At 47.5% G+C, this 26,704-nt stretch overlaps 1 protein-coding gene across 2 annotated transcripts in view; it reads left to right on the top strand.

Annotated features, from left to right (window-relative positions):
- Positions 1–22,652: 22,652 nt before the first annotated feature.
- Positions 22,653–26,704, top strand: part of cltcl1 (clathrin, heavy chain-like 1) — a 57,343-nt gene continuing 53,291 nt past the window's right edge. Inside the window, exon 1 of one of the 2 annotated variants that reach the window (XM_052032027.1) lies at positions 22,653–22,847. In XM_052032027.1, the coding sequence (XP_051887987.1) occupies positions 22,806–22,847 (42 nt within the window). In that variant the 5' untranslated portion in view covers positions 22,653–22,805. The remainder of the gene's footprint in view (positions 22,848–26,704) is intronic. The other variant, XM_052032026.1, reaches the window with a different exon arrangement.

The raw sequence follows: 26,704 nt of genomic DNA, 5'->3' as shown, positions 1-26,704 counted from the left end.
ATTGTACTAGGGGACCATTCAATAGTCTTATAGCAGCGGGATAGAAGCTGTCCTTGAGCCTGGTGGTACGTGCTTTCAGGCTTTTGTATCGTCTGCCCGATTGGAGGGGGGGGAGAGGAAGAAGAGAGAATATCCGGGTGGGTGGGGTCTTTGATTATGCTGGCTGCTTTACCGAGGCAGCGAGAGGTGGAGACAGGAGTCCATGGAGAAGTCCATGGAGGGGAGGCTGGTCTCTGTGATGCGCTGAGCTGCGCCCACAACTCTCTGCAGTTTCATGAGGTCTCGGGCAGAGCAGTGGCCATGGTGTCTATGTGATTGGACCAGGACAGGTTATTAGTGATGTTGGCTCCTCAGAAATTGAAGCTCTCAACCCTCTCAACCTCAGCACTGTTGATGTAGACAAGTGCATGTGCACTGCCCCCCCCTTCCTGAAGTCAATGACCAGCTCTTTTGTTTTGCTGACATTGAGGGAAAGGTTGTTGTCATGACACCATGTCACTAAGCTCTCTATCTCCTTCCTGTACTCCGACTCATTGTTATTTGAGAAACGGCCTACAACGGTGGTATCATCTGCAAACTTGTAGATGGAGTTCGAGCAGAATCTGGCCACGCAGTCGTGAGTGTATAGGGAGTAGAGTAGAGGGCTGAGGACGCAGCCTTGTGGGGCACCAGTGCTGAGAATAATCGTGCCGGAGGTGTTGCTGCCTATCCTCACTGATTGCGGTCTGTTGGTCAGAAAGTCAAGGATCCAGTTGCAGAGGGAGGTGTTGAGTCCCAGGTCTTGGAGTTTAGTGATGAGTTTGCTTGGAATTACAGTATTGAAGGTGGAGCTGTAGTCAATAAACAATAGTCTAATGTAGGTGTCTTTACTGTCCAGATGCTCCAGAGATGAGTGTAGGGCCAGGGAGATGGCGTCCACTGTAGACCTGTTTCAGCGGTAGGCAAATTGCAGTGGGTCGAGGTTGTCTGGGAGGCTGGAGTTGATGCGTGCCGTGACCAGCCTCTCTGAGCACTTCATGATGGTGGATGTCAGAGCCACTGGTCGGTAGTCATTAAGGCATGTACCTTGCTTTTCTTAGGTACCAGGATGATAGTGGCCTTCTTGAAGTAGGGCAGAATTCCACAGATTCACCACCTTCTGGCTGAAGAAATTCCTCCTCATCTCAGTTCTAAAGGGACATCCCTTTATTCTGAGGCTGTGCCCTCGGATCCTGGACTCTCCCACTGATGGAAACATCCTCTCCACGTCCACTCTATCCAGGCCTTTCAGTACGCTGCTGATCTGCTGATTTATCATCCGCGCATCTGGGATTTCAGGAGCTCCGCCCAAGGCCAAATTTGTTCCAAAGGCACAAAATGAACGGGAATGTGCATGTGAGGGTCAGGAGCTGGGAGCCAAAGTGGGGGTGGGGAGGGGCAGAGCCAGCATCCAGAGTGGAATTATCTTTCTTGGGGGAAAAAAATTTGCAAGGATTTGATTGAAGCGTTCAACATGATGGCTGGTTGGAGAGAGGAAATAAAAAGAAAGCATTCCCGACTGTGGGCGGCTAATCCAGGGAGCATGGGTTTAAGGGGATGGACAGAAGACAGGGCGAGGGGGTAAATATTTTGTGCTGAGTTTGGTAAAAGCCTGGAAATCAATGAGTGTAAGAAATTAGTGGAAACAGAGTCACAGACACCAGCCTCCCCTCCTCGGACTCTGTCTTTACCTCTCGCTGCCTTGGTGAAGCAGCCAGCATAATCAAAGACCCCACCCACCCGGGTCATTCTCTCTTCTCTCCTCTCCCATCGGGTAGAAGATACAGGAGCCTGAGGGCACGTACCACCAGGCTCAAGGACAGCTTCTGTGATAAGACTATTGAACGGTTCCCTTATACAATGAGATGGACTATGACTTCACGATCTACCTTGTTGTGACCTTGCACCTTATTGGACTGCACTTCCTCTGTAGCTGTGACACTTTACTCTGTACTGTTATTGTTTTTACCTGTACTGCGTCAATGCACTCTGTACTAACTCAATGTAACTGCACTGTGTAATGAATTGACCTGTACGGTCGGTATGCAAGACAAGTTTTACACTGTACAAGTGACAACAATAAACCAATACCAATACCAATCAGGGTTTTTAATGGGAATTGGAGATGTTATTGAGTCATAAAATCATACGGCACAGAAAGAGGCCATTCAGCTCAGCCTGTCCATGCCAACCAGTGGGCACTCAATCATATTCATCCCATCTTCCAGCACGGTCTGCATGCCAAGAGGATTCAAGTGCTCATGTGGACGTCAGTGATTCTTCCTCCACCCCTCTCTCAGGCAGTGCGTTCCAGGTACTCACCACTCTCTGGGTGACCAAAGTCCCCCTCAGGTCTCCCCTAAATCTCTTACCCCTGACCCTAAACCCATGTCTTCTAGTTTTATTCACCTCTGATATGGGGGAAAGATTTCCTGCAGTCGACCCTATCCATTCCACTCTTAATTTTATATACCTCAACCTTCTTTCCCACCTCCGCTCCAGGGGAACAGACCCGGCGTCTCCCGTGGCTCCTCATAACCGAACTGCTCCATCCCAGATGACATCCTGGTGAATTCCTCTCTGCACCCTCTCCAGTGCTATCACATCCTCCCTGTACATTGGCGACCAGGACTGCTTGCTGAGGTCTGACCAAAGTTTTATAACCTCCCTGCTTTTGTATTCAAAACCCTGACTAATGAAGGCCAGTATCCCATAAGCCTTCGTAATCACATTATCGACCTGCGCTGTCACCTTCAAGGATCTTTGGACTTGCTCACCAAGGTCCCTCTCTTCCTCAATACTCCCTAGGAGTTTACTTTTCATGGTGTATGTCCTAGCCTCATTAGTACTCCAAAAATATATCAAGATTAAACTCCATCTGCCATTTCTCAGCCCAGGAGAATGGGGCTGAGAGGGAAAAATAGATCAGCCATGATCGGATAGCGGAGCAGACTCGATGGGCCAAATGGCCTAATTCTGCTCTTATGTCTTATGGTCTTATCCAGAATGTAGATGTCAGAGGAGGTGAGAAGTCATTCACATTTTGAAACTATCTTAGTAATATGTCCTCGCTTCAGCAGACAAAGGCTTGCAGTGAGCAGGCAATGAAGTACTTTTGGAGGGTTGGTGCTATTGGAATGTAGGAAGCGCCTCAGCCAATTTGCACACAGCAAGCTCCCACAACCAGCAATGAGCTAATGACTGGATAATCTGCTTTGACACGTTGATTGAGGGTAAAAGATTGGCCGGGACTCGATGGAGAGCTCACCTGATCTTCTTTGAATTTGCATCCATTGGATCTTGGGCAGACAGGGACTCAGTATGACATCTCGCCCAAAAAAAATCATCGCTCAGATCCGCAGCACTCCTTTGCCTAGACATTTGTGCCAATGTCTCGCGACTTTTACCAAGAAGCTTCCCACACCAAGGATTAAGTGCTACCCACAGACTACTGGGCGTACAGTAGTAGTGCAGTAGTTGAGTTCGCAGAGACCAGTACTAACAGTCCAGAGACACAAGTTCGAATCCTGCCACGGCAGCTGTGGAATTTAAATCCAATTCATAATGAGGAATTTGGGGAGAAGAAGAACAAACCTTATGTGGATGGTGAACAGTGTTCCAGCAGGTCGTGCTGCTGCCTCTCAGCTCCAGCAACCAGGGTTCGATTCTGACCTTCGCTGTTGTCTCCGTGGAGTTTGTACGTTCTCCCTATGACGGTGTGGGTTCCCCCCCGGGTGCTCCGGTTTCTTCCCACATCCCAACCAAGTGCTGGTAGGTTAATTGGCTGCTGTAAATTTCCCCCAGTGTATGGACTAAAGTCAAAAAGAATCAAAGGGGAGTTGATGGGCTTGTGAGAGGGAAATGCAGAGAGAAATAAGGAGAGGGGGAATGGGTCTGATGGGATTGTTCCCCTGGGGCCTGGCATGGATTCAATGGGCCAAGTGGCCTCCCGTATGGGCGTAAGATGTCAAAGTGCTTTCTTATTTCCATTACATTGTGACACAGCTGCTGCCAGCTCCTGGACCCAGCTTGATGCAAGACCTCTTCTTGCAGCTGCCTGGCTGTGTCATATCTAAACCTTGACTGTAAAATCTAGACAAAGGAATGCACAAAGTGCCCATATTCATAAACGATTTATTCTAAAAGCTGTAATTAAACCTCCCTTCGGAATACAAAAATGGGAGGCAGCCTCAGGCTGGGGTTCCAAGCTCTCTCCTGGACCCAACTTCCTCACCACAGCCCCACATTGCCACCTACTGGATGGCAGAAATACTGCCTGTCCATTTACAATTGACATTGGATGATCATTGAAGCGCACTCGGCTTTCCAATGGGTTATCTCAACAAGGCTCAGGTTGCTACCAGACACCAATATTTTGGTTCATTTCCTCCCACTGTGTGTCATCCTGAGATCAGTATGTCTTGGGGAATCAAGGGATATGGAAATTCCTCAAAAAGTGACGTTGAGGAAAGGGATTTAGAAGGGTTCTTATTGACTGGCTTACTTGAATTTCTATTCTATCAATGTTCTAACCATCCATAACTTCACAACACGGGCATTGTCCATAAAATGCATTCCAGTTATTCATCCAGACTCTTCTGAAGATACCCTGTCTATCATTCAAACCGGCCTCCCCTCCAATGACTCTGTCTACACTGTGTCTTGGGAAAGCAGTCAACATAATCGAGGACCCCTCCTACCCCGGACATTCTCTCTTCTCCCCCCTCCCATTGGGCATAAAATACAAAAGCCTGAGAGCACGTACCACCAGGCTCAAGGACATCTTCTATCCTGCTGTTATAAGACTCTTGAACGGACCTCTTATACGCTAAAAGATGAACTCTTGATCTCTCAATCTACCTCATCATGGCCCTTGCATCTTATTTGCCTACCTGCGCTGTAACTGTCACACTATATTCTACATTCTGTTTTCCTTTTAACACCTCACAGTACTTATGGACGGAATGATCTGTCTGGATGACACGCAAACAAAAGCTTTTCACTGTATCTCAGTACATGAGTTTGTACGTTCTCCCCGTGTCTGCGTGGGTTTCCTCCGGGTGCTCCAGTTTCCTCCCACATTCCAAAGACGTACGGGTTAGGAAGTCGTGGGCATGCTATGTTGGCGCCGGAAGTGTGGTGACACTTGCAGGCTGCCCCCAGAACACTCTACACAAAAGATGCATTTCACTGTGTGTTTCGATATACATGTGACTAATAAAGAGATCTTAATAAACCAATTACCAATGACTTCCCAATTTGCGATTCACACCTCTAAGAAGCATGACGGCAGTAAACGTATTGGAATGTCACCGCATTCAAGTTCCCCACCAAGTTGCACTTCCCACTCCTTCATTGTCACTGGGTCTAAATCCTGGAACTCTCTCCCAACAGAACCGCGGGAGCACCTTCGCCAGAAGGGCTGCAGCAGTTCAAGAAGGCAGCTCACCCTCCCCCACCTTCTCAATGGTGGCTCTCTTCATTGGAGCCAGATGTTCAGGGATGTGTACAACTGCCTCTGACCAAAGATGAATGCCTCCGTATAAAGTCTTCTGTTAAAATTTGATATCATGCTTTACAGGATTGACTAGTCCACATAAACAGGAGGGAGAAATGTGGCACAAAGACCTGTTCTGCTCTTTAGGTCGGACATCAAAGTTCCCATGTAGTGGCTTTAAGGAATGCAGATGAGTTCTCCCCTGATCAACATCAACCCATCCAAAAATCAGATGACCTGGTCATTCTCTTGTTGCTGTTGTTGGGAACTGGCTGTGTGAAGATTGGCTGCTGGGTTTCCCACATCGCAACCGTGCCCACAAATGAAACCTAGTTTTTGGTTGTAAGGTACTTTGTGGTGAAAGGTTTTTCATAAATATCAGGCTTTTTATTCACTTCCCTGTTCTTGTGTACAAAACGAGTTCAATTCATCGACTGAGCATGAGCTACGCCACAGGACCAGGCATGGTAGTGCAATGGTTAGCGTAATGCTTTACAGCATCAGCGACCCGGGTTCAATTCCCACCCCTATCTGTAAGGAGTTTGTAAGTTCTCCCCTTGTCTGCATGGGTTTCCTCCAGGTGCTCCGGTTTCCTCCCACATTCCAAAGACATACGGGTTAGGAAGTTGTGGGCATGCTATGTTGGCACTGGAAGCGTGGCGACACTTGCGGGCTGCCCCCCAGAACACCACAAAAGATGCATTTCACTGTGTGTTTCGATGTACATGTGACTAATAAAGAAATCTTATCTTATCTTCTCTTACCAATGTGGGCAGTACCAGAGGCCAGGATCAAACCCGGGTCTCTGGAGCTGTGAGGCAGTGGCTCTAGCCACTATACCACTGCACTTCAGGACTTCACACTGTGTTCAGTATGACTTCCCTTGGCATTAATTCTGTCCCTCTGGAAATGAATCCCAATTATCGGTTTGCATTTCTGCTGACTTTGTTGTTGATTTGTCCATTGGGTGCTCCTGGATCACTTTGCTCCGCCCCATTTAGTGTCATGGATGGAGCCAAACTCCATTGTCATCCTGTGTAAATCCAACAGGGAATTCGGGAGAAACTTCTCTTTGCAGAAGATGGTTACAATCCGTGGCTCATTATCACCACCTGCACCGCATACAGCTCCTTTAACATGTAAAACTGTCCCAAGCGCAGGGGTGCTTATGAGGGTGGGGGTGGTTATGTCAGGGGTTTGGGAAAACTAAAGAATAATTAAAAAATAGAAATCTTGAGGTTATAGACACACTCACACACAGAGACACACACACACACACCCTCACACACACACATACACACTCACACACACACACCCTCAGACACAAACACACACACACACACACACACACACACACACTCACACACACACACACACACTCACACACACAGAAACAAAAAAAGTTGGCAAATTTAAATTCCTTGCCGATAAAGACCAAAGATCCCGAAATACTTGAGAAAGGTGAAAAGCTGGGTCAAAGAGGTGGCTATTAAGCAGCATCTTTAAGGAAGAGAGAGGGGCTAGAAGGGTTAAGGAGGGAATGAGTGAATTGGACAACTTGTTAAAACGGCCATATGCAAGATTATCCAAGGTTGTGTTGTGAGAAAGCCACATGGATGTCACGTGACATCAACGACACTGACCCCCACTGACCGGAGGACAACATTGCTCCTCTGATTGGAAGTGATACTATTGTCAATCAAGGTGTGGCTCCACCCACCCCTCAGGTGTGAGAGTACCTTTTGCCTCTGAATTTGCCTGACCAGTACCCTTCGTCTCTGAACCTGCCTGACCATTGACTGTGGCAGGAACCTTTGTCTTTGGCTCCCACACCATTGGCTCGTTTAAATCACAACGGTGAGGCTCCACCCAGCCTCCTAGCACCATAAAAAGGGCTGCATCCCCTAGCCCTTCCTCTTTTGATGACCCCAGGAGTAGTGAGACGACGCTGCAGAGATCACTGGTAAGAGTGCATCACCACGTGGTCAGGGAGTGTTTCACTCAGACTCAGGGAGCGTTAAGGGCCAATGCTAGTGTGGGATGGGCATTGAAGTGTTATATCCTGAAGTTGTACATTGTTATTGTGTGCTTGTTTGTTTCAGTGTGTGTGTGTGAGTGTATTTTACCCCAGTTGCGATTTTCCTCTCTAAAAACAACCCCACCCCCCACCCCCAACAGCCTGAAAACTGGCCAATAGGTAGCCAGTAAGCTACCCTCTAATTGAACTAACCCCTGTTCTATTGGTGGCAGTAGTCCAAATTGAAAAAATATATAAACCACCCATGTTTTGTCTAAAAATGAACAACATAATACAAACAGAGATAACGAACTCACAACATAGTTGTGAGATTGAAACAGAGCCAAAGGGCATTAACAGCCGATAGTTAAAAAATACAGTTTAATAATTATTTCGAAAAGAAAGCAAACGATCAGTCATTTTGTTAAGTTCTTAATTGTTATTAACACAAAACATTAAAAATATCAAAAGAAGAAAAAAGGTTTAAATCTAAAAATTAATTAGATAATAAAACAAGTAGGTAGTAAATCAAAGGAAAAACACTGTGTCTGTTCTGCAATTTCTTAGCTTCTAAAATTAAAAGCTAATTCAAAAGAAAATTCTTGGCTTCTGAATAGATTTAAACCATTTATGAGATTTATTAGGCAGTGTAATTCGCAGCCTTGTTGGGAATAATAATGCAGGATGATAATTGCTTTGATAAAGACGAGCCATAATTGGTTTATAGGTCAGCCTTTCTTTCATAACTTCTGGGGTGTAATCTTCAACTATTCGAAACTTCCATTGTTTAAATTGAATCATTCCACGTCTACGAGCAGTACAAATCAGGAGTTCCTTGATGCTGACAAAATGGAATCTCAGTATTACTGGCCGAGGTTTTTGATCCGGAGCAGGTTTAGATCTTAATGCTCTGTGAGCCCTATCCAAAATGGGCTGAAGAGGGAACATGTTGGAACCAAAAACATCGAACAAAAGATTAGAGAAGAATTCCGTGGGGTTACCAGTCTCGGTATTTTCTGGAAAATTGATGATCCTTAAATTTTTCCTCCTGATTCATCCTTCCAGGTCGATGATCTTCTGTTGTTACTTTTCCAGGTTTTGCTTGGTCGTAATTAAGGCTTTTTCAAGTGAGTGGAGTTTGGCATCTCTCTCTTTACCAGCTTGGTCGAGTTCAGCAATTAATTGCCTTTGTTTGGCATTCTCCTGGATAAGAGTATTTTGTTTTTCTTCAAAGTCTTTTAAAATAGACTTCAATTCAGCAAAGCTCCAATCAAACTTTCTGTCCAGATTAAAAATAGCTTCCAAAGTAGCTTGGTCTCCAATACCTTTACCATTAGCAGAGGCTTTAGATCTGGTGGTCATTTTCACAGTTAAAAATCAAGATTAAACTTGTGCCAGTATTGTAAAAGACTTGTTAAAGGGTGGTAAATAATAGATTGAAAAGTGCCTGGACCAAAGCCAAGTTATGACTTAGTCCATCGAGCGCCATCAACAGACTCCCAACACTAAAAGTGTATTTTACCCCATTTGTGACTTCCCTCTCGTGTTCGTGATATCCTGTGCATGAGTGAGCGTGTGTCTGTTCCCATCCATTCTGTCCCGTGTCTGCCTTTGTGATTAAACTAGCTTTGGTCCACAAAGCTCGTGTTCAGAGTCCTTGATCCTTAAGACCATTAAGAGCGATTTCACACAAGTTGAAAGGAAGGGCCTTTTCCCTTAGCAACTGGGAGGAAAACACTTCGGATAAAAGGTAAAAGATCGGAGGAAAGGAGCTTTCACTAATGGTTTTTTTGTGTGTGTGTGTGTGTGTGTGCGCGCGTGTGTATATGTGTGTGTATACAGTATGTGTGTGTATATGTGTGTGTGTTTATATGTATGTATGTCTGTGTGTGTATCTGTATGTGTGTGTGTGTCTGTGCGTGTGTGTGTCTGTGCGTGTGCGTATGTGTGTGTGTGTGTGTGTGTGTGTGTGTGTGTGTGTGTGTGTATGTGTGTGTGTGTAGGGAGAAATATAGCCAACGCCCCCCTGCTCTTTAAGACAGTGACTTGACAGCTTTTACATCCACCTGGAGGGTGTGGAGGGGGGTGGGGTGTGCAGTCTGGGTTTTAATGCCTCACCCCAAGTTCAGCATCGCTGACAGTGCAGCACTCTCTCGGTGCAGCCGTGTACCACCAGACCAAATTCCCACACTCCAGTGGGATTCCCCAGTGCACAGCAGCAGACAGGGACTACACCAGGAAGAAATGGTTACGTTTCACCAAGGCAGGACATAGAGATGTGTGGATCATGTGACTGGTCAGAGCGTACGCCAACATTAACTCTTCCTGTGCTCATCTGTCGTCGCTTTGTACGTTTGATCTGACTGAAATGAAGAAGTAAACACAAGTAAGTCAGCGTCAGCAAGCAGCCAGGAGACTGGAGCCAGTGCCTGAGGAGGTGGTGCATGTAGACACCCTCACAACATTTAACAAGCACCTGGACGGACACTTGGCTGTGGACCTCATGCAGGGAAATGGGATTAATGTAGCTGATTACAATGGACGGCAAAGACGGAGTGGGCCAAAGGGCCTGTTTCTGTGCTGTACGATTGCTGTGACTCCACGAGGGAGGTTTACACATTCCCAATGGTCTGTTGTGTTACGTTACCCTCCCCCCCCCCCACTGTCCACAATCTGGGAGCCCACGATATCCTGCAAGGATGGTTTTCCAAGCTGAGTAAAGCTTCGGAACGCAGGCACCGAGCAATCCCTGGTATCCCAGCAGCCAGATCGCTACCTGGTAAATCCTGCGCCTTCCCTCGTTCTCGCTGCGTCAAGGAGTCCCCTGATTATGCTCACTGCCCGGCCGTTGTTTGCACACTTGCTGGGAAAACGGCAGGGTCCTGAGGGCAAACACCCAGCGTCAGGGAGGTGTGGTGAGAGGGAGGGGGAGAAGGAGAGGGAGCAATGGGGACAAGGGAGGGGGGTGGGTGAAAGGCTTTGCAGTATCTGTCCTGAGAGAAGGGACATTGCTCTTGAATAACCGGGGGGTGAGAGGAAGCAAGCAACTTCATGGTGAGCAAGGATTAGCAGGAGGAAATTGGTTTATTAGACGGGAGGGAAGGGGTAATTAGCTGGTGAGATGTTGACAAGCAGCAAAGGGGTTGTGTGTGGTGTGGCGCTGGGTGGCTCACCATCGCCACCTTCTGGGCAGTCTGAAGGTGGCTGCTGGTCACTGAAAGGACATGTATCAAGGATATTAGTCACGTGTACATCGAAACGCACAGTGAAATGCACCTTTTGCGTGGAGTGCTCTGGGGGCATCCCGCAAGTGTCGCCACGCTTCTGGTGCCAACATAGCATGCCCACAACTTCCTAACCCCTATGTCTTTAGAATGTGGGAGGAAACCGGAGCACCCGGAGGAAACCCACGCAGACACGGGGAGAACGTACAAACTACTTACAGACAGCGGCCGGAATTGAACCCGGGTCGCTGGCGCTGTAATAGCGTTACGCTAACCACTACACTACCGCAATGGAGACACAAGAGGTTCTGCAGATGCTGGAAATCTGGAGCAACACACACAAAACGCTGGAGGAACTCAGCGGGTCAGGCAGCATCTACACAGGGAAATGAACAGTCAACGTTTCAGGCCGAGACCCTTCATTAGGACTGGAAAGGAAGAGGGCAGAAGCCAGAATAAGAAGGTGCGGGGGAAGGTGAGGAGCACACGCAAGCAGGGGATAAGTGAGTCCGGGTGAGAGGGGGAAGGGAGGGGGGTGGGAGAGAAGGGAGGGGGGGATTTGGCGGCGGAAGAAGAACTCGACGTCATGGAGGGCGCGGAACTCATTGAGGTGTGGGAGCAGGGGGACAAAGGAAACGTCCCTGCTTTCTGAGTATTTCAGGATGTCCCAAACCCCTGCCACCAGTGTAACGGAGTAAGCACAGTAAGACCCCACAAACAGCAACGTGATAATGATCAGTAGTGAATCTGGGGTAAAAACCAGCCTTAGGACATTTTAATTTAGCTGAAAGAGAGGGGGCTCTGTTTGGTGGTGAGAAATTATTTCACGGTCGGAGGTGCTGGCATATCCTTTAAAGGGAGCCCAGCGGTTCTTGAACCAACCAGCACAACCCTAATCACGACAGTTTAGCAACACCAATGAACACTTCAATCACTTTGCACTAAAATGGACCTTGTTTCTTCTGCTCTATTTGCATTCTTTCTTGTAGTGTGTTATTTATGCTTAAATTATATTTTTCTTGTGATTCCTGCTTATCTGATGCTATGTGCCTGTGACGCTGCTGCAAGTAAGTTTTTCATTGCACCTGTGCCCACATGTACTTGTGCATGTGACAATAAATTTGACTTTGACTCTCTGTGCTGTCACTAAAACAAGTAGAGCTTGGAAACAGGCCCTTCGGCCCATCAAGTCCATGTCGACCATCAACCACCTTATCCTACATTTATCCCATTTCATTTTCCCCACATTCCCATCAACTCCCCCCCTCCCCTGACTCTACCCCTCACCTACACACCAGGGGGAATTTACAGCAGCCAAGTAACCTACCGGACCTGGGATGTGGGAGGAAACCGGAGCACCCGGGGGAAACCCACGCAGTCGCAGGGAGAACGTGCAAACTCCACACACAGACAGCACCGGAGGTCAGGATTGAACCCAGGTCTGTGGAGCTGTGAGGCAGCTGCTCCACCAGTTTTACAGAGTAATACAGCACAGAAACAGGCCCTTCGGCCCAACTGGTCCATGTGACCAAGATGCCCCATCTAAACTAGTCCCATCCTCCGCTCTTCTTCAGCTGAACATTTCATAATCAAAGACCCCACCCACCCGGGACATTCTCTCTTCTCTCCTCTTCCATTGGGTAGAAGATACAGGAGCCTGAGAGCACGTACCACCAGACTTAAGGACAGCTTCTACCCCACTGTGATAAGACTATTGAACGGTTCCCTTATACGATGAGATGGGCTCTGACTTCACGATCTGCCTTGTTGTGACCTCGCACTTTATTGCACTGCACTTTCTCTGTGGCTGTGACACTTTACTCTGTACTGTTATTGTTTTTACCTGTACTACCTCAATGCACTCTGACTAACTCAATGTAACTGCACTGTGTAATGAATTGACCTGTACGATCGGTATGCAAGACAAGTTTTTCACTGTACCTCGGTACAAGTGACAATAATAAACCAATACCAATACCATTTCCCCGTGTTTGGCCCATATCCCTCTAAATCCTTCCTATTCATGTACCTGTCCAAGTGTCTTTTAAATATTATTATTGTACCCGCCTCAACCACTTCCTCTGGCAGCTCGTTCCATATATGCACCTCCCTCTGCGTGAAGAAGTTGCCCTTCAGCTCCCTTTTAAATTTTTCCCCTCTCACTTTAAACCTGTGCCCTCTAGTTTTTGATTCCTCTTCCATGGGAACAAGACTGTGTGCATTCACCCTATCTACACCCCTCGTGATTTTCTATGGTCAGCCCTCACCACTGCACTGCCCAAATACGTTGGTCATTATTGTGGTATCTTGCTGTGCCAGAGCACCCCCCCCCCCCCCCCCCCCCATGATTACTTTTGTTTCCCTTGCAGATGTCACTGGCCGTGAAACACTTTGGGAAGCCATGAGGATGAAGGCCAGCTCTTCCCTGCCTGCAGTTTAACCCCTTAACCCCCAGCTGAATGCTGACGACAACACCACTGTGTGCGAAGCAGGAATCTGGAAATGGTTGGAATCTGCAGTGGGAGCCAGCGACAGACAGGGCAGGCAGCAGTCCACAGACGAAGGAATCTGAGGAACACTCCAGCTCCCAGGATTGAAGGTCAACGGTCCACGTCAGAAATAGCAACCTGCCTTTCTTCTTCTCCATGACTAACCAGATGAGTATCTTCAGCATTTAATTTAGATATAACCTGATTTTCAGGATTCGGTGTCTGTGGGTAGAAAATCCCCACAGAATTTCACTGTCCACCAATCCATGCAGGGCAATAATTGAGCACTCTCACCGATACACCCTATGGTAATTGGTTTATTATTGTGACATGTACCGAGATACAGTGGATAAGCTTTTGTTTGCTTGCCATCCAGACAGATCATTTCAAAACATCAGTACCTTGAGGTAGTACAAGGTAAGCCAATAACGGAATGCAGAATATAGTGTTACAGTTACAGAGAAAGTGCAGCGCAGGCAGACAATAAGGTGCAAGGGCCATGACGAGGTAGATAGTGAAGTCATGAGTCCCATCTTTAACATACAAGAGGTCTGTTCAAGGGTCTTATAACAGTGGGATAGAAGCTGTCCTTGAGCCTGGTGGTGCGTGTTTTCAAGCTTTTGTATCTTCCGTCTGATGGAAGGGGGGAGACTAGAGAATGTCCGGTGTGTGGTATTATACCATTATTTCCAGGACCTTGCTCTTTCCTGCTAATGATGTGAACACTCTCCCTTATAGTATATATCTAATTCAGTCCATATGATGGGCTTTGACCCGAAAGGTCGACCGTCCATTTCCCTCCACAGATGCTGCCTGACCCGCTGAGTTTCTCCAGTGTTTTGTGTGTTGCTCCAGATCCCAGCAACTTCAGTCTCCCATGTACCCAATTCTCTGCTGAAGTATAATATTAAACCTGCTTTCACTGCCTTGCTTTTAGCTGCTGCATCTTCACCAACCTGAAAGGTTATTGAGTTGAAACATTTACCCTGTTTCTTTCTCCACCGATGATGCCTGACCTGCTGAGTACTTTTTTAGCATTTTCTGTTTTTATTTCAGATTTCCAGCAAAGATATGCTTTTGTTAGAATTAAGTCAGATCAGCAAGACAGGTTTAATGTTTACTATGGAACAACTTTATATGCTGAGCAATGAGGCTGATTAAACCTGTGATCTGGGGTTAAAAGCGGTGTTTATGTAAGCACAGTACAATTAGAGAGTCTCATTTCAAAGTGTGCTCAGTGGGAGGGGGAACTGGGATCTTGTTTTGTGTACAGAGGGAGATTGCACAGTGGAGACTGACTACAGTGCACAATGGAGTCAATAGATGGCAGGATCGTACCTTTAATACCAGAATCTTTCAAAGGCAGCGGCAAACGAGGACAGGAGGCAATTCGGCCCACTGAGCCCGTATTGGTTTTGGCATTGCTATTGGTTTATTATTGTCATTTGTACCAAGGTACAGTGAAAAACTTGTCTTACATACTGGTCGTACAGGTCAATTCATTACACAGTGCAGTTACATTGAGTTTGTACAGAGTGCATTGAGGTAGTACAGGTAAAACGATAACAGTACAAAGTGTCACAGCTACAGAGAAAGTGCAGTGCAATAAGGTGCAGGGTCACAACAAGGTAGATCATGAGGTCAGAGTCCATCTCATCGTATAAGGGAACCAGTCAATAGTCTTATCACAGTGGGGTAGAAGCTGTCCTTGAGCCTGGTGGTACGTGCCCTCAGGCTCCTGTATCTTCTGCCTGATGGAAGAGGAGAGAAGAGAGAATGACCTGGGTGGGAGGGGTCTTTGATTATGCTGGCTGCTCCGCCAAGGCAGCGAGAGGTATAGACAGAGTCCAAGGAGGGGAGGGTGGTTTCCGTGACGTGCTGGGCTGTGTCCACAACTCTCTGCAGTTTCTTGCGGTCCTGGGCAGAGCAGTTGCCGTACCAAGCCGTGATGCATCCAGATAGGATGCTTTCTATGGTGCATCAATAAAAGTTGGTGAGTGTCAAAGGGTACGTGCCAAATTTCTTCAGCCTCCTGAGGAAGTAGAGGCGCTGGTGAGCTTTCTTGGCCGTGGCATCTATGTGATTGGACCAGGACAGGCCATTGGTGATGCTCACTCCTAGCTCTCAACCCTCTCGACCTCAGCAGTGTTGATGTGGACAGGTAGTCTACAACCCAACAGCATGAGCATTGAGTTCTCCAATTTCAGGTAAACTGCTTCCCACCCCCCCCCCCCCCGCCCCCTGTACATTCCTCTGTCCTGATCTACCCAGATTCTCTCGCACACCGCCTTTGCATCTCCCGCTCTCCCCCCGCCCCCCATCACCCAGTTCCATTTGCCTGTCACCCACACATCCCCCCCACTCGATCCCTCATCACCTTTCCTTACATCAGTTCCCACCATCTGCGGCCCTTTGCTGCCTCCACCGCTCACCTCCCAGCCTCTGTCGCTATCTCCACCCCTCCTTCCCCTACCTGGCTCCACCTACCAATCAAGCCCTCATTGGATCCACCTATCGCTTGCCAGCTGCTGCCTCACTCCTCCTGCTCACTCTCAGTCCAGGTGAAGGGCCTCGACCTGAAACATCAACTATCCCTTTGCCTCCACACATGCTGCCTGACCCGCTGAGTTCCTCCAGCAGCTCATTTGATGCTTTGAAATAGCTGACATTGCTTGTTCCCTGTTTACAGGAAAATCAGGTCTGGGAGCACTGCTTCACTGCTTTGTTCACACACAGTCAAGAATAATAATCTCAAGATTAGGGCGTGGAATCATAGCAGATTCATTGGGTATGACCAATGGAGTTGTGCTGGGTCTGGAGGGAATTTGCGTTCTTGTTACTCATGGACCCTTGACCTCACAATGTACCTCGTTATAGCCTTGCACCTTATTGTCTGCCTGCACTGCACTTTCTCTGTAACTGTTACACTTTATTCTGCATTCTGTTATTGCTTTTCCCTTGTACTACCTCGATGCACTGATGTGATGAATTGATCTGTATGGATGGCACGCAAAACAAAGTTTTTCACTGTACCTTGGTACAGTGTCGCAGGCACAGTAGTGTAGTGGTTAGTGTAACGCTTTACAGCACCAGCAACTCAGGTTCAAGTCCGGCCGCTGTCTGTAAGGAGTTTGTACGTTCTCCCTGTGTCTGCGTGGGTTTCCTCCGGGTGCTCTGGTTTCCTCCCACATTCTAAAGGCGTATGGGTTAGGAAGTTGTGGGCGTGCTATGTTGGTGCCGGAAGCGTGGCGACACTTGCGGGCTGCCCCCAGAACACTCTACGCAAAAGATGCATTTCACTGTGTGTTTCGATGTACATGTGACTAATACAGATATCTTATATCTTATGTGACAATAATAAACCAATTTACCAATTTTTATTGATGGGATCACTGGCACAGACAGTACTTATTGCCCGACTCTAATTGTCCTTCAGAAGGTGGGGTGGGGAGTGAGCCTCCGCAGTGCTACTGGTGAAGGTGTCCCCACAGTGCTGTTGGGAAGGAGTTCCAGGATTCAGACTCTGTCATGTTGAAGGACCAATGATATATTTCTGAGTCAGGACGGTATGCGACTCGGAGGGGAACCTGCGGGTGGTGACGTTACTGCTCCCTTGTCCTTTTGGTGACAGAGATCAGGGTTTGGGAGGTGCTGAGGCAGTGGCCTGTGTGAGTAACTGCAGTGTGTTTCGTTGATTCGATGTAGTGCAAGCATCAGTGGTGGAGAGAACATCCTACCAGACTGTGGGAGCTCTCTTTCCAACACCACAGACAGAGGCAGACAGTACCACCAGCCCAGATCGTATAATGACAGAGGCCATGCTGCTAAGTTTAGTTAGTTCAATCAATTAATAACAGTAATTATGTGAGAGTGATTTATTCAAGGGCTACTGGTGACATTATAGTACAAGGACAACCAGATTACTCCATCTGATCTCTGACGTGGTCGGTCTGGAGTTTGCTTGTGACCATATGACCCAAAAACCCGAGATCATACCCCCTTGTTCTGGACCCCACTCCCCACAGGAGAAACATCCTTTTAGAATCTAGAGATACAAAAGAGACAGCAGACGCTGGAAATCTGGAGCGCTGGAGGAACTCAACGGGTCGGGCAGCATCTGTGGAGGGAAACGGACAGTTGACATTTCAGGTCGAGACCCTTCACTTCGACTGAAAGATAGAGGGGAGATAGCCAGTATGAAAAGGTGGAGGGAAGGGGCTATATTGGCTGTCTTCAGGAACAGCTACTTCCCTTCAACCTTTCAGTTCTTAACCAACCAGCACAACCTTAGTCACCAGAGTTTAGCAACACTATGGCCACTTTGATCACTTTGCTCTAAAATGGACTTTGTTCTTTCTTGTTCTAATTGTGTTCTTTCTTGTAAAAATTGTCTTTATGTTTTTCTTGTGAATGCTGCTTATCTGATGCTCTGTGCCTGTGATGCTGCTGCAAGTAAGTTTTTCATTGCACCTGTGCACATGTGGACTTGAGTATGTGACAACAAACTCCACTTTGACTTTGAGTTCCAGTCACCCAATACATGTTGGCTTAAAAAAAATTTGTTCCTTCAAACCCCCTCTAATACTTCCACCAATAACCGTAAACCCACACCCCCCAGCTTTACGGAGACACAAGAGACTGCAGTTGCTGGAATCTGGAGCAACAGACAATCTGCTGGAGGAAGTCAACAGGTCGAGCAGCATCTGTGGGGGTAAAGGAATTGTTGATGTTTCAGGGTGAAACCCTTCATAAGGACTGAGAGTGAAGAGGGGAGATGGACGGTATAAAGAGAGGGAGAAAATATATGCAAGTATATTTGCTCCATCGGCCTTTCCTTATATTTTTTCTCCCTCTCTCCTTGTCTGCCTCCATCTATCATACACCTGCCACTATCTCCCAACTCCACTCCCTCCCCTCCCCGACCTGGCACAACCTGCCTGTCATCTTACACCCCTCCTCAGACCACCAATCACGTCGGGCTCCTGTCGCACTGCTTCCCCTCTCCGCTTTATTCTGCCCATCTCTCATCTCTCAGTCCTGAAACGTCGACAGTTCCTTGCCCCCCACAGATGCTGCTCGACCCGCTGTTCCTCCAACAGATTGTTTGTTTCCCTAGCTTTATGTGGTAATTTCCTCACAGCCTCACGTGACAGTCCCTTGCTTCTATCCTGAAATGTTAATAATTGTTAATCACTAAGGTTAGTGCATCTTTTAAACTCCCACCCCCACCCACCACGCACAATTTTTGGTGCTCACTCTATAATCAAATTCCACCGCAATTGCACATCCGTTAGATACACGTTGTTTAGGTCCTTGTTTCATCAAGCTATTTATGTCCACACATACTGATTAATGCAATTTCTCCTGATTTAATCAGTTACTCTCAATTACTACGTCAATCAGTTGCACTGTTTATACAAGACACAAGAGATTGCTGATGCTGGAATGTGGAGCAACAAATAATTTGTTGTCCTGTTTATACCGAATAAGTTTAGCCGGTGAGGTTGAATCTGTCCCACTAGAAATTTTCCCTCACAATGAGCATGGAGCATTGTCAGCCAATGCATCCGAAATTATTAACGAGAACAGAGTATAATGTGCCGACCTGCATAACCCTAATCCTGCCTCGACAGCTGCAGACCACCTCTTGCACTACCTTGGACTTGTCTCTGATTGTTTTTTTTGCACAAATGTCTCATTTTTCAGTCTTTTTTACCCCCTCCCCACCCCCAGACATTCTCTCTTCTCCCCTCTCCCATCAGGCAGAAGATACAAAAGCGTGAAAGCACGTTCCACCAGGCTCAAGGACAGCTTCTATCCCGCTGTTATAAGACTATTTAACGGTCCCCTTGTACGATAAGATGGACTCTTGACCTCACAATCTACCTTGCTATGGTCTTTGTCTACCTGCACTGCACTTTCTCTGTAACTGTGACATTTTAAGATAAGATATCTCTATTAGTCACATGTACATCGAAACACACAGTGAAGTGCATCTTTTCCGTAGTGTTCTGGGGGCAGCCCGCAAGTGTCGCCAGGCTTCTGGTGCCAACATAGTGTGACCACAACTTCCTAACCTGTACATCTTTGGAATGTGGGAGGAAACCGGAGCACCTGGAGGAAACCCATGCAGACACGGGGAGAATGTACAAACTCCTTACAGACAGTGGCTGGATTTGAACCCGAGTCGCTGGCATTGTAAAGTGTTACGCTAACCACTACACTACCATGCCTGCATTCTGTTCTTATTTTCCCTTGTACTACCTCAATGCACTGTGTAATGAATTGATCCGTATGAACCATATATACAACTTACCGGGGGAGTTGTACTCGGCTCTGTGGGACTGGATGGGCCCGGACCTGCTGCAAGTGTACAACGCTATGCTTCTGTCTGGCAGCATGTCAGAATCCCTGAGGAAGGGCACCATTACCCTCATCTACAAGCAGAGGGGGGAGAAGGTGGACATCAGAAATTGGAGACCCATCTCATTGTTGAATGTGGATTATAAGATCCTGTCCAAGGCCATTACCAACAGGGTCAAGTGTGCTCTGGGACAGGTGATCCACCCGGACCAAACCTGTGCTGTACCTGGCAGGAAGATCTTTGACAGCCTTGTGCTGCTCAGGGATACCATCGCCTACGTGCAGGACCGAGGGGTGGACACCTGTCTGGTCAGCTTGGACCAGGAGAAGGCCTTCGACAGGATATCACACATGTACATGTTGGACGTGCTCTCCAAAATGGGCTTTGGGGAGGGAATCAGGAATTGGATCCAACTGCTCTACACAGACATCCGTAGTGCAGTCCAAATCAATGGGCGGGAAACAGACAGCTTCCCCATCAAGTCTGGAGTCAGGCAGGGCTGCCCTCTCTCCCGTCTTGTTCGTGTGCTGTATAGAACCCTTTGCCGAATCCATCAGGAAGAGAGTATCAGAGGGGTGACGTTGCCAGGCAGTGGGGGCACCCAGGTGAAAACTTCCCTGTACATGGACGACGTCGCTGTCTCCTGCTCAGACCCGAGGTCAGTTTGCAGATTGACCAGCATCTGTGACCAGTTTGAGTCAGCATCAGGGGCCAGAGTCAACCGCGCGAAGAGCGAGGCCATGCTCTTCGGCAACTGGCCCGACCGATCCAACGTCCCCCTTCGCCGTCAGGCCTGACTATCTGAAGGTGCTGAGGATCTGGTTCGGAGGGGCCGGGGCGTGCAACAGAAATTGGCAGGAGTGGATTGGGAAGGTGAAGCAGAAACTGGGACTGTGGGAACGGTGCTCCCTATCGATAACTGGGAAGAACTTGGTCATCAGGTGTGAGGTGCTCTCAGGGCTGCTGTACCTGGCGCAGGTATGGCCTGTTCCTCGCTCCTCCTGCTTGGAAATCACCCGTGCTGTCTTCCGGTTCTTCTGGGGGTCCAAGATGGAGCGGGTCCATCGGGTCACCATGCACAAGTCCCTGGTCAATGGGGGTAAAGGTGTCCCCAATGTCGCCCTCATCCTGATGACCACCTTCGTCTGTGGCTGCATCAGGTTGTGCGTGGAAGCCAAGTACGTGGGCACCAAGTGTCACTACGTACCGAGTTTCTATCTGTCCCTGCTGTTGCGAAGGATGGGCCTGACCCCGTGGCCACACAATGTCCCAGTCAGCTGGACATTGCGGCACTACCTTTCATGGAAAAGTTCTTCCAGACCAACACCTTTGGCCACAAGTCCATTAGGCAGTGGTCAGCACGGAACATCCTGCAAACACTGCAGGAGGAGGACTTGATGGATACTGTGGGGTGGTTCCCTGAGGAGACTGTCCAGACCATCTGGCAGAATGTCTCATTGCCAGAACTCCCCAACAAGCACCAAGACCTCGCTTGGCTGGAGGTGAGAGGGGCCCTCCCAGTCAGATCCTTCCTGTATGGTTGGAACCTCACTCCCAGCATGCGCTGCCCCCGGGAGGACTACACTGGGGATGAGACGGTCGCCCACCTCTTTGCGGGCTGTAGGTTTGTGAGGAGGGTGTGGCGAAAGATGCAAGGGTCCTTGTCACTGTTCATCCCCAGCAGCAGCGTAACAGATCTACGGGCTGTTCCCGGGGACACACACAGAGACAGACATCAACTGCTGCCGGAAGGTTATCTACTCAGTGAAAGACGCCCTTTGGGCTGCCCGAAACTTGTTGGTCTCCCAGCACTGCGAGATGTCCGTAGGGGAATGCTGCCGGCTGGCACATTCCAGGCTGCAGGAGTACGTGCTGAGGGACGCGCTGAAGCTGGGTGCAGCCAACACGAGGGCTCGGTGGGGAAGGACGACAGTTTAGGGTTCTTCTGCCACAGGAGAGGGAGGGGCGGGGTCAGGTGAGGAAGTCCCTTAAAGATGGTAAATATGGGATTGGGGTATCGCCCCAGGGAGCCACACCAGTGGCATCAGTGCTGTGGTTTGTATAAAAAGTAACACTAATAATTGATCTGTACACAAATGCAGTGTTTTATTAATGTTTTATCATTGTATATAGTTTGTCTTTTATTATGAATAAAGTTTATTTTGGTTTAAAAAAAAATTGATCGGTATGAACGGTATGCAAGACAAGTTTTTCACTGTACGTCAGTACAAGTGGCAATAATAAACCAATTCCAATGTGTTAATAACAAACCAAACCAATTCTAATAAACCAATTGCTTATGTTATGCGTTGTTTTCTGAATCTACGTGCTCTGTGAAGCTACTGCGTTTTTCATTGCGCCTGTACCTCACCGCACATGATAACAAACTCGACTTAACTTGAAATACTGCCACTGAGTATGAATTTCTATTTTCTAATAATACTGCCTGGCGTGCTGGGTCTTTCCAGAACTCTCCATGTTAATTTAGGAGTATTTTGCATTTTCTGCCCACGTCTGTAATGTCACGGCACATCACGGTCAGCGAGAGCAGCGCTGCACCTGATGAGAAATTCCAGCTACATCACGCTGTCCCGGGACACGCAGGGAGTTCCAGGACAGCAACATGGTCACGTGTCATGATGAGGCAGTCTGCAGCAGGCGGATGTATACACCACCCATTCAAAACATCCAACCCTACAAAAAAAATTCTAAAAAACAATACGCCGAAATACAGATCACATAAAATCTTACACAACGTCAATTCATAATATGCTTACCTCTGCGGCAATAATATCCACTTCCCAATGGTTAAACCGATGATCAATTTGGAAAACTATTTGATGCCCGCGGATGGCAGAGTGAAGCGCACAAGCCGGTCTGGATCACGTGTCCAAAATTCCTGCACGGCGGCACCGCCTTCCTTTGGTGCGGATTGGTGGGTTTCCCGCGGAGTGGGCGGGGCTACTGCCGGCAAACCGTCCTGCGATTGGGTCGCAGGCGGTGCCAGTCGATATAAGTGACGGGAGGGGCGAGCGCCTCAGATGCCTGTACCGCGCCTGCGCAGTGGGAGCCGGTTGGCCGGTCGGCGCTTGCGTGGTGAGGTTGAGCCGGCCGGGAGTCCGGGGCGGGGGGGGGACAGCGAGCGTTGCCGGTGTGGACTTTCCTGTGTGGAGCCCGCGGGGACTACAGCGACAGCATGGCACAGATCCTGCCCATCCGCTTCCAGGAGCACCTGCAGGTGGGCGGCTGGTCCCACACGCCGTGGGGTGGGGAGAGGGGGGTGAAGAGGGGGGCGGAGGGAGGGGGGCGGCCCGGTGGGCAGGGGCTGGTTGTTAAGCAACCGCGGCCTAGCTGTGGCTGGAGCCCGGCCCCGGGGTGCTGGGGGCGGTAGGAAGGAATATGTGGGGAATAGTCAGTGGGGAATATGGGGGTCTAGGGGAATGGGGGGTAGGAGGGAATATGAGGGGGCGAGGTGAATGGGGGTGGGAATGGGGTAGGAGGGAATATGGGGGGAGAGGGGATATGGGGAGTGCTGGGGGTGAGGGGAATGGGGGGAGAGCGGGGTTTTTAACTACACCCCCCACTTCCCATTCTCAAACACTGGATTAATCGCTGATAACTCCCCCCCCCCCCACCCACTTTTCTTGGGTTGATTTGTTTTGTGGGCAAAATGAGGGGTTAATTGCCCTCTTTATATTGCAATAGATTGGAATATTATGCTTGGGGAGGGGGTGGTGGTGATAGGAGTAATCTTTCCCACACACCACCGCCCCCCCCCCGCCAAAAAAAACAGGCGGAGTCCGTGGTTGATGCAGCTAAATTCATTTCCTGCAGATATTTTGTTTCATAGTGATATTCTTAATGGTGAGGTTAGTCTGTTGAAGTCTTCACGCTTCTCTGCGCAGGTGGGCATCTGATGTTTCTCTTCTGTACCGAGTCAGTGGTATACTGTCTGTTTCTTCGAACTCTTTAATTGAATGACTTTTCAAGTGGCCTGTCCCACCCACCAGTTATCTTATTAAACTCGAGCTGCTTCACTGTCGCGAGGATTGAATTGGCTCAATGGTGTAATAAACTTTTTTACTTGGCAAATGTGCTGCTTATTGATGGATGTTTAAAAGTAAATTCTATGGGCCATCATTGAATCCCTTAGTCTATATAATGTAAATATTAAGCAGATTGAAGTTGAAATTGCTGTGGGTATGTTAGCAACAGTTTTTAAATGGCTAAAATTACTTTGACCCTTTTTAAAAACAACTTTCCATTATCGTCGTTCCAACAAAACTGATTTTCCAGCCTGGGCTATGCTGTTTGTATTGTGCAAATCACGGGGTAAGAGGGTGATGGGCACCCTCTTACCCCTGTGATAGCCCTGCAAACTGGTGAAGCCAAATCTGCATTTGGTGACACTGCCAGGACTGCGAGACCCACTCTAGAAAAGGGCAGCTCCAGTCTACTTCCATATTCAGCTGGCGAAAACCTTGTTTCAGATCTCAAGTTTGTCTTGTCCTGACAACCTCTGTTGTCTCTGTTAATCTTGGGGTTTCATAATTCTCTCTCATACTATTGTATCTGCTTTCCCACTGTCCGGTACAGGGTTTGAAATGTGAGAAATTGTGTGCCCACCACTTGATTTTACTGGAGTTTGTCAAATACTACTGGCCTTGAATCTTCCATCTGTCGCTTGTCACAGCCCCTTGTGTATTTGTTGCCATGTTTATTGATTGGGTTACAAGATGTCACGAGCATTGACCCTATTTATGCCCCTCATGATTTTGTACACCTAGAAGATCACCTCTGTTTCCTACGTTCTGAGGAATAAAGTCCTAGCCTGTCAACTCAGTCCCTCAAGTTCCGGCAGCATCCTTGTAAATCTTTTCTGCACTGCAACTTCTGTAATTGTGTTGAATATTAACATTTTTCGCAAACAGTAATTGGATAGAACTGATGCGAAACAGGTTCTGAGAAATAGTGATCTAATTAGGTGAATTATAGACTTGAATAGGAGCAATAGAATGGTTCAGCCAGTTAATGTAGTCCAAATCAAGCTGTAGTTTGTCGTATGAGATTCTGAAGATTAAAGATGAATCTAGATGGGCTCAATTTGTTTTCTTTGGAGCAGAGGCGACTGATGGGGGGGGGTGGGGAGTGGGATCTGATAGAAGTATACAAAATTAAGGGGCATAGATAGAGACTGAAGGAAACTTTCCCATAGCAGAGGTGTCTAAAATTGGAAGTTCTACGTTTAAGGGAAGGGGTAAGAGGTTTAGAGGTGATCTGAGGAATTTTTTTTTCCATCCAGAGCGTGGTTGGAACCCAGAACATTGTACAATGGGGTGGTGGAGGTAGAGACTTGCATCTTAGTATTTAGATAAGCACTTAAATCACCAAGGTGTAGAAGGGTATGGGTCATGCTGGTAAATGGGACCAGTGTAGGTGGATGGATCGGTTGGTCAAAAGGCTGGTTTCTGTGCTGAATCTGACACCGTCAGCAATAATTATTCTACCTACTGTATATTTGTAACAGAAGTTTACCAGTTGGCACAGTATTCTACCTGAATGTTGGCATGTGAAGGTGTACAGTTTGATGGATCAGATAAAGCTTCTAATTCTGGAATGTAAGATTTGCATATAATTTCCACCCTTGCCCTGTGATTGTTAATTTATCTTTTGGCAAACCCTTGGAATGCCTTGGCTAATTCTTTGGTCTTGTATGTGAAAGGGTTGCAGGTGACTTTGATTTTCTTTAAAATTTTCTGCATGAATATGTTTTAAAAATGTAAACTAACCAAATGGAACTTTTGGTACAGCATGAAATCATCTGCCACATCAGCTATCTTCAATTGTGACAGTTTATTAATGATGTGATTCTGAGGCTCTGGTTTGATGCATTGGGCAGAGAATTTGCATGTACTTGTGGAATAAGTTGAGTATCCCATGAGTGGAACAAATGGGTACTTCAATCAACAGCACAAATATTGATTAGATGGAATTGGTCATCAAGTTTGATTGATCATCTTGTAATTGCGCCCAGGGCTTTGAATTTTACTGTGGATGTACATAAAACTGGAGCAGACCATCTGGCCCCTCAAGCTTGCCCTGCCATTCGATGTGATCATGGCTGATCTACCCCAGGCCTCAATTCTTTGTCAGTTTCACATAACCCATAATTTTCTGGGGTAGGGATTTGCCAGCCTCAGAATTTCCTGCATAACTCAGTTTTAAGTAACCACCCCTTGTTCAAAATTCTGCCACTACTTTTATAGGGAGAGAAGATGTGTTGAGATGTTTCTAACCTACCCTGTCATGCCGCCTTGGGACCTTGTATGTTTCAATAGGATTGCCCCTCATTCTGCGTGAAGCAACGTCGGGCAATTCGTATTGCGTCCAGATCTGCTAACTTTCCAGCTGTTGAATTCTTCTCAATGTAACCTCCATGGGGGTTAGATACTTGGTCAATAAATTCAGTGAATTGTAAATTTACAGAACAAACATTTTGGTTTATTGGCTGAGGTGTGGTATGAAGGCTTGAGAAATGGATGAATACAATTAGCATGGTACTGAATTTCGTATTGTGATTGCTATATTACAAATTCCATGCTGAACTCTATTTGATGTATACTTTAGCAGCACCTGCAGATGCTCTGCTAAAATGCTGAGGATGCATGTTTACCTTGATAGATTGGAGACAAGCTATTTGCTAATCCTGTCCCAGTAATTCAGTAGGTATTGTCAGTGAGAACTTGAGGATGAGGAAATCTCAGGTGCCACTAAGGAGAATGCAGAGAGCCTTCAGGAGGCCATGGACAGACTAAATGGGGCCAAGCCATGGCAGATGTAATGTAGAAAAATGTGAGGTCATCTTTTCTTTCCCTCTACAGTTTTTAAAGTGAAGTATTTTTAAAATAGTGAGGTTGAAAAATGTCGCTGCTCAGAGGGTTCCAGATGTCCTTATGGACAATGCACTTAACATGTCCAGTTGCAGCAAACAATTAGGTGGTAAACAGCATGTGGTCTTTATTGCACGAGTAAGGCATCTTAGTGAAATTATATAGGGCGTTGATGAGACTCTACCTGGAATATTGTGTGCATGTA

The sequence above is a fragment of the Pristis pectinata genome, chromosome 17, assembly GCF_009764475.1.
Source record: "Pristis pectinata isolate sPriPec2 chromosome 17, sPriPec2.1.pri, whole genome shotgun sequence".
Taxonomy (NCBI): Eukaryota; Metazoa; Chordata; class Chondrichthyes; order Rhinopristiformes; family Pristidae; genus Pristis; species Pristis pectinata.
The sequence above is the reverse complement of the archived record's forward strand: the minus strand, read 5'-3'. Positions and strand labels throughout refer to the sequence as shown.